This window comes from Narcine bancroftii, chromosome 14 (genome assembly GCF_036971445.1).
Source record: "Narcine bancroftii isolate sNarBan1 chromosome 14, sNarBan1.hap1, whole genome shotgun sequence".
NCBI lineage: Eukaryota > Metazoa > Chordata > Chondrichthyes > Torpediniformes > Narcinidae > Narcine > Narcine bancroftii.
The window spans coordinates 23,312,670-23,324,788 of NC_091482.1; the positions used below are offsets into that span (position 1 = coordinate 23,312,670).

The 12,119-nt window shown below is 42.1% G+C and overlaps 1 protein-coding gene across 1 annotated transcript in view; it reads left to right on the plus strand.

The window, feature by feature from the left end:
* Positions 1-12,119, plus strand: part of galnt17 (polypeptide N-acetylgalactosaminyltransferase 17) — a 309,637-nt gene that overhangs the window by 257,296 nt on the left and 40,222 nt on the right. Inside the window, exon 7 of the mRNA XM_069912162.1 lies at positions 1,955-2,140. Within this exon, the coding sequence (XP_069768263.1) occupies positions 1,955-2,140 (186 nt within the window). The remainder of the gene's footprint in view (positions 1-1,954; positions 2,141-12,119) is intronic.

Below are 12,119 nucleotides of genomic sequence, written 5' to 3' on the forward strand. Positions count from 1 at the left end.
TCTTAAAGCACTTCGCTTCTTTCTGGACCAGAGACCAGGCCAGTCAGTTCTCATTTAAACAACTTCTCCTTTAACTCATCCCACTTCCTCCAAATCAAAGGAGTAGCCGTGGGTGCCCACATGGGTCCCAGCTACGCCTGCCTGTTTGTGAGCTTTGTAGTGCAATACCCAGGCAAGTCCCCTCAACTCTTCCCCTGTTATATTTATGCCTCATGCACCCATGAAGAGCTTGTCAATTTCATTCACTTCTTGGCCAACTTCCACCCTGATCTCAAACTCACCTGGTGCATCACTGACAACACTCTCCCCTTCCTAGATCTCTCTCTGTTTCCATCTTGGGAGACAGGCTTTCCACCAACATATACTACAAACCCACTAACTCCCACAACTACCTTGATTACACTTCCTCACACCCAGTCCCCTACAAGGATTCTATCCCCTTCTCTCAATTTCTCTGTCTCCATTGCATCTGTTCCCAAGATGAGGTCTTCCAGTTCAGATCTTCTAAAATATTTGCCTTCTTCCACAAATGTAGCTTCCCCTCCACCACCATCAAGTCAGCCCTCACCCGCATCTCCTCCATTTCCCGTTCATCTGCCCTGACCCCCTCCACCCCTAGACACAACAAAGATAGAATGCCTCTTATCCTCAACTACCACCCCACTAGCCTCCTTATCCAACACATTATCCTTCAGAATCTCCAGCACTTACAACAGGAGCCCACTATCAGACACATCTTCCCCTCTCCTCCCATCTCTGCCTTCCATAGGGACCACACCCTCATGCACTCATATCTCCCCAGCAATCGCACCTCCCAGCACCTTCCCCTGTGACCACAGGAGGTGCCACACTTGAGCCCACACCTCCTTCATCACCACAGACTGGGGCCCCAAATGGGCCCTACAAGTGAAGCAACACTTGTATCCAGAGGACTGATTTACTGCATCCGTTGCTCCCTTTGTGACCGGAAAAGTCAAGGTTAATGCCATCTGGCTGGAGAGTGCTCAGACAGAAAAACATGTGTTGTTCCTCCAGTTTGTGGGTGGTCTTGGTGGGACAGTATATAAGGCCATGGACAGATGTAGGAGTGTGACACAGAACTGAAAGGATTGGCTACTGGGAGGTCCAGAGTGACTTCCTATCTTCCTCACTTCCATATGATCTCTATTGAGATTAATCCCAATTGGCTTTATGCTGGTTACTTCCTACTGACTCTGACCTTTGTGGCATCTGAGGCCAAAGCTCGCAGCAGCAAAAATGGTCAGAAGGGTTGCATCTGTATGGATGGTACGGAGGCGCCAAATCCCAGGACTAGAATAAACTCCAGAGGGTCGTTGCGACATGACAGGCACTAGACTTCACTCCCTCGAGGACATCTACATGAAGCGGTGTCTTAAAAAAAGCAGCCCCTGTCCTCAAAGACCCCACCCCCCAAGGCCATGCCCTCTTCACTCTGCTACCATTGGGGAAAAGGTGCAGGAGCCTAAAGACGAGCACTCAGCAGCTTTTCCCCCGCTGCCGTCAGATTCCTGAATGATCAATGAACCAAAGACACTGCCTGACGTTTCCTGCATTGTTATTTTTAGTGTTTTTATATATATATTATTGTTGTAAGATGTTCATAATATGAATGTTTGCTCTGTGACGCTGCCACAAAGCCCCAAATTTCATGACTTATTCATGACCATAAATCCTGATACTGATGGAAATGGACTTACTCCTTTTAATCCTCGTTGGGCCCAACCAGGACAATGAACATTGCACCCAATGTCTAAACTCTACTATCAAAGTGATTCTACTTTGATACTTCTGACTTAATCACCAAAACTTAGAAAAATAGAGTTCATATTTGACAATTTACAGCATGAGAGCATACATTAAATAGATCTAGTCCAGAAATTGTTGTGATTAGTTGTTGTTAGTTGACATTCTTTTCTCTTATTTAATACTTTAGGTCTGGCTGTGTGGTGGAAGTATGGAGGTTCTCCCTTGTTCCAGGGTAGCTCATATAGAACGCATGAAGAAACCATATAACAGTGACATAGGATTTTACACCAAGAGAAATTCACTCCGTGTGGCTGAAGTATGGATGGATGAATACAAATCCCACGTTTATATGGCATGGAATATCCCCATGGATGTAAGTAAATGGTACAAATAGAGGAGGCACAAATATGTTCGACGTGTGTGTATATTCACAACATGACATCAAGTTAGCCCTAACTTTGAAAACCTGCTGCATAGAAAAAGGATTCAGGACACAAACCATTGCAGATTATGAAAAAACGGGCACTGATTTATTTTGTTTATTGTAAGAAAGGGTTTAGTTTCAATGGAATTAGACAGAGAAGCCTGCAGACGCTGTGACTGTAGTTGTTAAACAAACGTGCTGGATAAACTCAGCAGGTCCAAGCAGAGTCCATAAGAGGCAAATATATCAGGCCCTAAACATTAGTTGTACATCTTTGGATGTTGTGGAACCGGCTGAGTTTCTCCAGCTCGTTTTGTGTGTAAATTGATTAGCTTCACTGGAGGTGGGGTGAATTTGTGCTAGCGATTTTTGCAGTAAGTGCACATTGTATAGATGAGTAATTTAAAACACTGAACAGAGCCATATTTATGATGATGAAGATAATTTATTGTCATTTGCATAGGTGCAATATGCAGATGCAAGAAAGAAATATGGAATCTTGAATTCTTGTTGCTGCAGCTACACGGGTAGTTAACAAGCAAACATGAACACAATAGAAAAAACCTAACAACTATAAAAGGGTAAATAGTCACTGTTGAAATAATGCAAACAAATCCTGTTTCAATGAGGTTCTCAACCAGTGGTTCTCAACCTTTTTCCTTCCACTCACTTACCACTTTAAGTAATCCCTATGCCATTGGTGCTCTGTGATTAGTGAGGGATTAAGGTGGTAAGTGAGTGGAAAGAAAAAGGTTGAAAACCACTGTTTTAATCATCCCTAATTGACTCGTTATGTGCACAGTTTCATAACCCCAAAGGAAAAGGGCCAATGACAATTTTTCTCAAGCAAAGTATTTCATTAACAGTTGGGTCTAGAGCAGTGGTTCTCAACCTTCCCTCCTCTCTCACATCCCACCTTAAGAAATCCCACAGAGCACCGATGGCAGAGGGATGACTTAAACTGGCATGTGAGCGGAAAGAAAATGTTTGAGAACAACTGGTGTAGACAGATCTTTGGTGGTCCTGGAGAAGTGTTCTGGTTGGCCTTAGTTGGCCCTTTCTGGTCACAAAGGGAGCAACGGATGCAGTAAATCAGTCCTCTGGATACAAGTGTTGCTTCACTTGTAGGGCCCATTTGGGGCGCCAGTCTGTGGTGATGGAGGAGGTGTGGGCACGTTCAAGAACCTGATATCTTTTGGGTGAAAAAAAAATTGTTCTTAAACCCAGAGATGCTATTCTTGAATAAAGCTTTGGTAGATGAAATTCTGCTAAGGAAAATGTGACATAATCTTCTTTGGATTACAGAAAGACAAATTTTAATTTCTACTTAAACTGCTTCAGACCAGGAACTGGAAGTAGATGCAAAGTCAATTCAATAAAGGATCCAAAGACGGATGGAATATTTACCATTCCATTGAGGAGGCTGGAAACTAAGGGTTGGAAGTAAATAGCCTTGATCATATACCAGTTGAGCATTGATTAGTTTTGAGCTCAAATCCTCAAATTTTCTTTGGAGAATATGCAGCACAAATTTAGAATAATAACAGTTTTAATTGAGAAGAAGCATGAACGGAAAATGTTCATCAGAATCATAAAAGTGTTTCTTTTATTTTAGAAGGTCAGGAGTTAATTTAATTTGACCAGCTGGATACATCGAAATCATATCCTGTGGTTTGAGGAATCAAAACAAGGAATAAATCAGAGGGAAATTTGCTGTTAAATAAGAAAATCTGCAAATTCCAGGGTCCAATTCAATAAGCCAAAGTGCTGGAGAAGCTTAGCAGGTCGCTTTTGGAGTCACTTGTTTTCATAGAAAATATAATAATGATCTTGGAACCATGATCCCCAGTAGATGTTGCTGTTACTTTGAGCTGGAGGGAGAATTTCTGGCCATATATTTCTAAGTTGGTAGCAAACATATATGCAGCAGGTGGTAAATTGTTTATTTCTCAATATTGCTCCAATTCGTGAATCTCATCTCCTGCCTCCAGCAGGAGACTGAGTCTGGTTGACCAGTATTGAATTCATCCATTAGCTGAACATGTTAATATTAATATGGTAACTTTCTTCACCGAACATTTTATTGCCAGACTAAAGAAATTTACACAACCTACTGGAACAAAGTGAGTGCAGAGTGATAAAATCTGATTGAGATTATAAAGAATACTGGGTGGGTAACAGCAGGAGTTCTGCGTGCACTTCTGGACTCCACATAATGGGAAGAAACATGACTGCTCTTGAGAAAGTCAGAGGAAGTTCACTTGGACCTTGCTTGTGATGGAGCGTTTCAGTTTTGGATTTATTTTCCTTGGAAGGGAGAGGCTGAGGGAGACTTCAGGAGGAAACATACATGTCCAACCGTCTCCTTCAACCCTTTCCAATCTCCTGAGACCCTCATGGGAATCGGATTGTTCCCAAGCAAGCAACACCAACTTTAAAAGTTAGTGTTTAATGGACGCCTGAAGCTACATGAGTGGTAAGTAAAATCATAGCACAAAGCTGGTGAATAGACAATGAGCGCAACTGCATCCTGACAAAGATAATGGAATGACAGTAGATTAATGTGCCTCTTGCCAGTATAACATCTGGAGTGCACACACCGCATAAATCAATCTTTTGTCATCTCAGTACGAGCATTGGGTCTTCAGGAGCCTGCTTCTGATTGACATTTTGCCAAAAGTTGTGCCAGGAAGTCATAACTATTGCCACTTCAAATCTGATGGGTTTTTTTCCCCCCAAGTTATTTTATCATGGGTGAGGACTCAGCCAGCTCATTTTCTTGTCAACTCAATTGAACTGAATCAGTTTTGATAGAATTGGGTATGGATAGGGCAGATGTGAGGAAACTTTACCCAATACAGGTGTCTACAACAGAGACCATTGGTTTCAGACAGAGGTTCTCAACCTTTTATCAGTCTAAGACCCCTGGCTTCTGGCCTAACGTGCCATGGCCCATGAGTGGCAATGACTGAACAATATTTTCAAGTCAAAAGCAACTCTGTAAGAACCATGTCTTTATTGAATTTATTCACCATTTTTTAAAGAACAAAAAGCACAGCAAACGTACACTGAACATAAAAACTCCCAATCAAAATCAAAGTTCAATCCACTTTAATGAGACACCTGTTCCTGAAGTTTCTTCACCAGTTTCCATATCCTTAATTCGACTGTAGATTCTTCAGATTTCAGATGTATTGTCAGAGTACATCCATGGCATCACATACAACCCTGAGATTCCTTTTTCCTGCGGGTGCGGCAGAATTACCACCAACTGGTAGCGCAAAACATAAACTGTACACAGCGAAAACATGTAAACTAATAAAAGAACTGTAAACCAATAACAAATGTAAACAAACTGACCGTGCAATACAAGGAGAGCAGAAGAAAATCAATAAAATTCAAAAGCACACCTGAAATCTCCCTTCAATATGATTTTGTGCCTTCGTCTTCAACTGCAGCAATGTCGAAAAGCCTGATTCCCAAAGGTAAGTGGTTGACGTGACCTCACTCATGCTGATGTCAATGGGTTGGGAAGTCTCCATGGCCCACATGGAAACACGATATGTTCACGGCCCACTGATTGGGAAACACTTGCTTAAGATAAGGAGTAATGGTTTTAGAGGGGATCTGGTCCATATTTGTTTCATTTGGAATGTGGCTCGAATCTAGAAAATTCTTCTTGAATGGGTGATGGAGCCAGGTACTCTCACATCAAGTATCTAGACAGGAGCACTTACATCAACAAAGCGTGGAAGGTTACAGGCCATGTTCTGGGAAATGGGATTAGTGTGTAGGGAAACTGCTTGGTCCGAATGAACATTGTAGGGAGAAAGGCTAGTTGTGTCACGTTTAATAAGAATCAATAATGGGATAGGTGACACTAAGGTAGAGAAGAGTAGTCAGAGGCTTGCATTTTGTTCAAAGGAGAAAGGTTTGGGTCGTGATTTGGAATATGACTGAAAAACAGGAGCAATGGTAATATGAGCAGGTTTTTCAGGAAGCAAAGAGGAGAGAGAAGCCATGTGAGGGATGAGAGGAAGTTCAGGGAAGAGCCACTGATGACAGGAGGCCATGGTTTTCCTGAAATCCTCCTTAGAAAATGCTCTAAGCTCTTGATCTGTCCTATTTGGCTGCACACTATCTAACCCAGTGGTTCTTATTTTTCTGCACTCACGTACTACCTTAAGTTATCCCTTACTAATCACAGAGCACCTATGGCATCCTTTGCCAAAGGCAGTGGTTTTCAAATCTTTTCTTTCCACTCACATCCCACCTTAAGCAATCCCTATGCCATAGGTGCTCTGTGATTAGTAAGGGATTGCTTAAGGTGGGAAATAAAAAGGTTGAGGACCACTGCTCTCGACCCAAATGTATGGAAACATTTTCTTTCTTTTTAACATATTTTTATTAATCTGAAAGAGAGTAATATTACGTCATCTGCAGAACAGAAAATAGTAATCCGTCTTAATGCATTAACATACAGAATATGAATTATACGATAATTGTACAGCGTAATGCATAGATTCTCAAGGTGGGGCATATGCCACACTGGTGGGGCACTGGAATATTTTAGTGGGGCGTGGAGCTTAAGAATATTTTAGTGGGGCATAGGAATATTTTGGGAAATAATAAAAAGTTGGTTTGAAAAAATAAGCTCATCATGTTGGTGTGAAAGATGTGACTTGGCAATACTGTCAGTACATCACACCCAAGTCAAATCATTTTGTTCTTTTTATTTTCATCATGTATGTTTTTGCTCTTCCGATGTTTCTCTGTTGTTTCTCCATTGTTTCCCTTATTTTAACTGTGGTTATCATTATAATTTTATTATTTTCTTACCAGTCTTATTATCATCCATTCCAAATTATCTCATTGGCGACGAGAATTCCAAATTATCTCAACGATCACGTCTCCGCCCATACCCTTTAACCTTTTCAGTCCAGTGGTGAGACCTGCATCTGAATGTATCTTTGTGCACTAGGGTATTGTTGGGGGAGGGGTGGGGTCCACCCCAGGTGGCAGCCTGAGCGGGACACCAAGATCAGAAACAAAATAGGGACCCTAGAAAAGTAAAGCATGAGGCGAGCACAGTTTTGATGCACTCTCTGTAAGAAAAAAGTGTCAGAATGTTTTTTATTCAATTTTTTTTAGGGTCATTATACTTCCTTTGATTTGATTATTATATTTTTCATTACTAAGACATAATAAAATATTGATTAATCTGTTTCAGGGATCTCGCGCTGTTGTATTAATCTGTTTCAGGGAGTCGCGCTGTTATATTAATCTGTTTCAGGGAGCCGCGCTGTTGTATTAATCTGTTTCAGGGTTTCGAGCTATTGTATTAATCTGTTTCAGGGAGCTCATGCTGTTGTATATTCAAAATGAGCAGTACAAACAAGCAAAAAGGTTGAATGTACGTTTAAGATGCTTAACATATTAAAGTAGGGGTTGAATATAAAATATGTTTTCCAGTGTATTCCCAACCTTAATTGAATTGAAATATACTTGCAGTAAATGATTTAATTGAAACTTCTTTGGAAAATGTAACTTTTAAAAAAAAATTAATGTGTGGCCTAGGGCAAAAAAAACATTGAGAACCACTGGTATAATGTATACATTGATCATATTAATGGTAAAAAAAACTAATTAAGGAGCTTTGGTTCATATTCTATTAGAAGCATATGATTCTGATAAGATGCCTATATCTCTTCAGTATATTAAAAAAAAGAAGCAAAAGTAAAAAAAAGGAAGAATATGAATGAAAAATGGAAAAAAGAGAAAGAAAAAAAAGTAAAGAAACCCCCTCCCCCCCCCACTCTGTACTAATCCTACCCACCCACTAAGCTCTGTCAACCACAAAGGAAGAAGAATAAAAGGGAAAATAAGCCAGGGATTAAATTTCGACCTCCGCACGTCGAGCGAACAGCACCCAGATCACTCAGGCCTATATAGATCACTTTGTGATTTTACATGATAGAGGAATTAGGGGATATGGGGATAAGGGAGGTAGGTGGAGTTAGGTCATAAATTAGATCAGCCATGATTGTATTGAATGGCGGAGCAGGCTCGATGGGCCATTTTTGGCCTACTCCTGTTCCTACTTCCTATATTCCTATAATCCCTGGATGGGCCCCATTATTTGTCGAATTCAACCATAGTTTCTTTTATAGTATATCTGATTCTCCAAGCTCAAACAAGACAACACATGTGTGTCAGTGGTAGACTATCTTTCCATTTAATCAAAATTGCTCGTCTGGCTATCAACGATGTAAAAAGTACAACTTTTCTCTGAGCTAGGTCCAAGGAAATATTTTCCTGTTGTGAGTAGCCAACCAAAGCCATACAAGATCAAGGATCCACCTTAATTCTAAGAATCTCTGAAACCATCCCCAAAACTCTTTCAGTTTTAGACAGTCCCAAAACATATGCCTCATGAATTCTACATCTATCACAAATTGGATCGATATCAGTATAAAAACGGGATAATTTAACCTTATATGGTAACCATATAAGGAGGATTTCAGGAAAACCATGGCCTCCTGTCATCAGTGGCTTCCTCCCTGAACTTTCTCCCATCCCTCACATGGCTTCTCTCTCCTCTTTGCTTCCTGAAAAACGTGCTCATATTCCCATTGCTCCTGTTTTTCAGTCATATTCCAAATCACGATACCACTTTGAGCTACCAAAATATTTTGCTTGAGAAAAATTGTCATTGGTCATCAAATGTTTTCTTTCCACCCACATACCACCTGAAGCAATCACAACGCACTTATAGCATGGGGAATGCTTGAGGTGTTATGTGAGTGGAAAGAAAAAGATTGAGACCACTGATCTAAGAAAATCAGTGGGAAGTGATAAAAGGATGGAAAGCAAAGGGAACTGTTGTAAAAGCGAACTCCAAAGACTTTGCCCGGCAGAGGGGCAATTAAAAGTTGTGATTGGCTGATTGCGTTTTCAATGGATTATAAAGCAGGACATAACTTAGAATTTCTAGAAGCGAGAAGACAGATTCAGAGAGACCAAGGTGTCTGGGTGAAGGCAGTTCCAGGAACATCTGATTCTCATTTAGGTTGTATGTTTGCTGCAGGTGATTCCCATTACAGAAATATTAATTCAACGTGACCATAAAAAAAACATGGATTTCTATACCAATCTATATTCCCTTGATGTGTTCAGAAGCATTTTATCACCTTAGAACAACACTTAAGGTTTCAACATTATGGAAATGTAGGAAATGTGTCAGCCACATACCACACAGCAAGGTACCACATACAAGATGGCCAAGACCGCCTTATGTTACGGTTTTACTGCCATGATTTTGTAGAGCACGAAGTGCCAAAGAATACAGTATGTTATGGGAAGCCTGACTAACAGTAAACCGAGGGTTTGCCTTGTTGCAGACTTGCTTTCTTTTCTGTAAAAATGTTTTCTGCCTTTCATTACCTTGGATTTCCTATTGGGCTTGTGACCTACGAGAGTTGTCAGCATACCATTACTGTACACCAAGGTGACCTCTCTGGGGCGGCACGGTTGGTGTAGCAGTTAGCGCAATGCCTTTACAGCGCCAGCGACCGGGAGTGGGGTTCAAATCCTGCAGTCTGTAAGGAGTTTTTGCATTCTCCCCATGTCTGAGTAGATTTTCCCGGGGGCTCCAGTTTCCTCCCACTGTCCAAAATGTACTGGAGGGATGTAATCCAGAATGGGTTCGTGGGCCATCAACCCTTTTCAATTTCCTGAGACCCTCCAGGGGATTCGGAATGTTCCCAAACAGGCAAAGCCAACTTTAAATGTTTGTATTTAATGTACGCCTGAAGCTACATGAGTGGCAAATAAAATCACAGCACAAAGCTGGTGAATAGAGAATGAGTGCAACTGCGTCAACTCCTATTGATTCCTGAAGAAGATAATGGAATGACAGTGGATTAATGTGCCTCTTGCCCCTGTAACATCTGGAGTGCACACACCACATTAATCAGTCTTTGTCATTCTTGCCTACTGCAGACTTCCGTTTTCCCAAAAGCTGTGCCAGGACATCACACCTGGCAGCACAGCTGTTGCCACTTCCAATCTGATGGGTTTTTTTCTGAGTTATTTTATCATGGGTGAGAACAGATTTTATCAGCTTATTTTCTTGTCAACTCAATTTAATTGAACATTAGTTTTGATAAACTGCTGCTTTGAAGGTAAACTAATAGAGTCTTGCTTTGAATATTTTGGGAAAATACCTGACATACCTCCAGAGACAGCTCTCTACTTCCAAGACTATGAGTGGGTATGATCAGTTTCGTTGGTTGCGCGTAGCAAACACAAGGCAGGCGACCTGAACAAAGACCTGGCCACGAGCAGATGTTGTCTAATGCAAGATTTAACATGAGGCGAGAAGGTGCCAAAGCCGCTGGAGGCTTCCTGATTGTGTCGTGAGCTCGGATTGGTGATGGTTTGGACTGAAGTCTGTGTGGCTTCAGAAGCTGCGGGTACACTGGAAGCAAATCCCTGGATACGCAGTGACTCTCGTGGGATTCTCTAACCTGTAAGGGGCACCGAGCTGATGGTGAATCTGTCTGCCTTACGGCAGACTAAAACAAATTTCTTGTGATATTACACATGTTTTATTACACAATAATAAAAGAATCTTGAATCTTAATGCAGAAAGTATTTTGGAGACAAGTTGCTTAACCACAAAAAATAAGCTGAAGTTTTACATGAGGTATTTACGGAAGGCAACAATCATTTGACTGCACACAAAATGGATGTTACCAAAACCAGTTAAGCTTTAGCATCACCATTCATCATGAACACCTTCTCGACCCTATTCCATTCATCACCCATAATGGAATGAAGGGGGAAGTGGAAGACTTCTACTTCCTCCCTTCTTCCTGCCCACATTTGATGAGTGGAAGAGGGCTGCGGAGGGGTCAAAAGAAAAAAAGTGATGGCACCGCTGGAGCTTCTGTAACAGCAGCACTGCCGTTTGTGCGGTTCTGCAGAGAGGAGGGAGACAGCATTCCCCAGCGGGGTCCAACCACCAACTGCCATTGGGTCCATGCAGGCTTTGAACGTCAATTGGAATTAGGCTCCTGCAGGCTCAATGCTTGACAAAGATTGATTTAGGTGGTTTTAAAGGAGCCGAGGGTGGTTTAGTTTTAAAATGCTGCCACTGCAGGGTTTGGGCCCAAGATGGTGGCATCTAAGCATCGGGGAAGTGGAGGACTGGTACAGGGCACCAGCAAATGGAGAAGCCAGCCCCTGTTTGAGAAGGAGAAGCAGAGGAGATGACCCATGGGACGGCGACCACTGCGGCAGACCAGCAAGGGGCTCTGTGGTTGAAGAACGCCCAGGCGATGGACTGTTAGTGAATTGAGGCAAGGAATCCATGCAGGCCGCAGGAGACTGCAATCAAAGGAGAGCGGGCTGCTGGGCATTGGCTCGAGACGAAGGGGTACCAGGTATCGGAACCAAGATTCAAGAGGGTGCCAAGGGCACTGAGGGCTTCCTGATTGTGTCAGAGCTTTGAATCTGGATCTTGGGCTGAACATGGTTTGGAATGGAGTCTGTGTGGCTATGGAGGCAGCGGGAGTACTGGAGGTGAATCCCTGGACACTCGGTAACTTTGGGGAGGGGAGATCTCTCTTATGGAAAACCAAAAGAAATGTTGTGTAATGCAGTAGAATCCCCAGTATCAAGAATTTAATCAACTGGAAACCAAAACAACTGGCAAAAATAAAATCAAGGCAATAAATAAAATAATACACAACTGCTTGATGAAGATGGGAGCCAGCGGATTGTCCCGGTTGTGCCCTACCCCCAGCAACTGTTTGAATAAAGTTGTGTTTGAATTAAATGGTGGCACCCAAGAAGAAGAGCTGCCAATGCTGCTGGGGTGAGTCTCCTAAAATGTCTCCCGATCTCTGCTGAGTATGCAACCGGG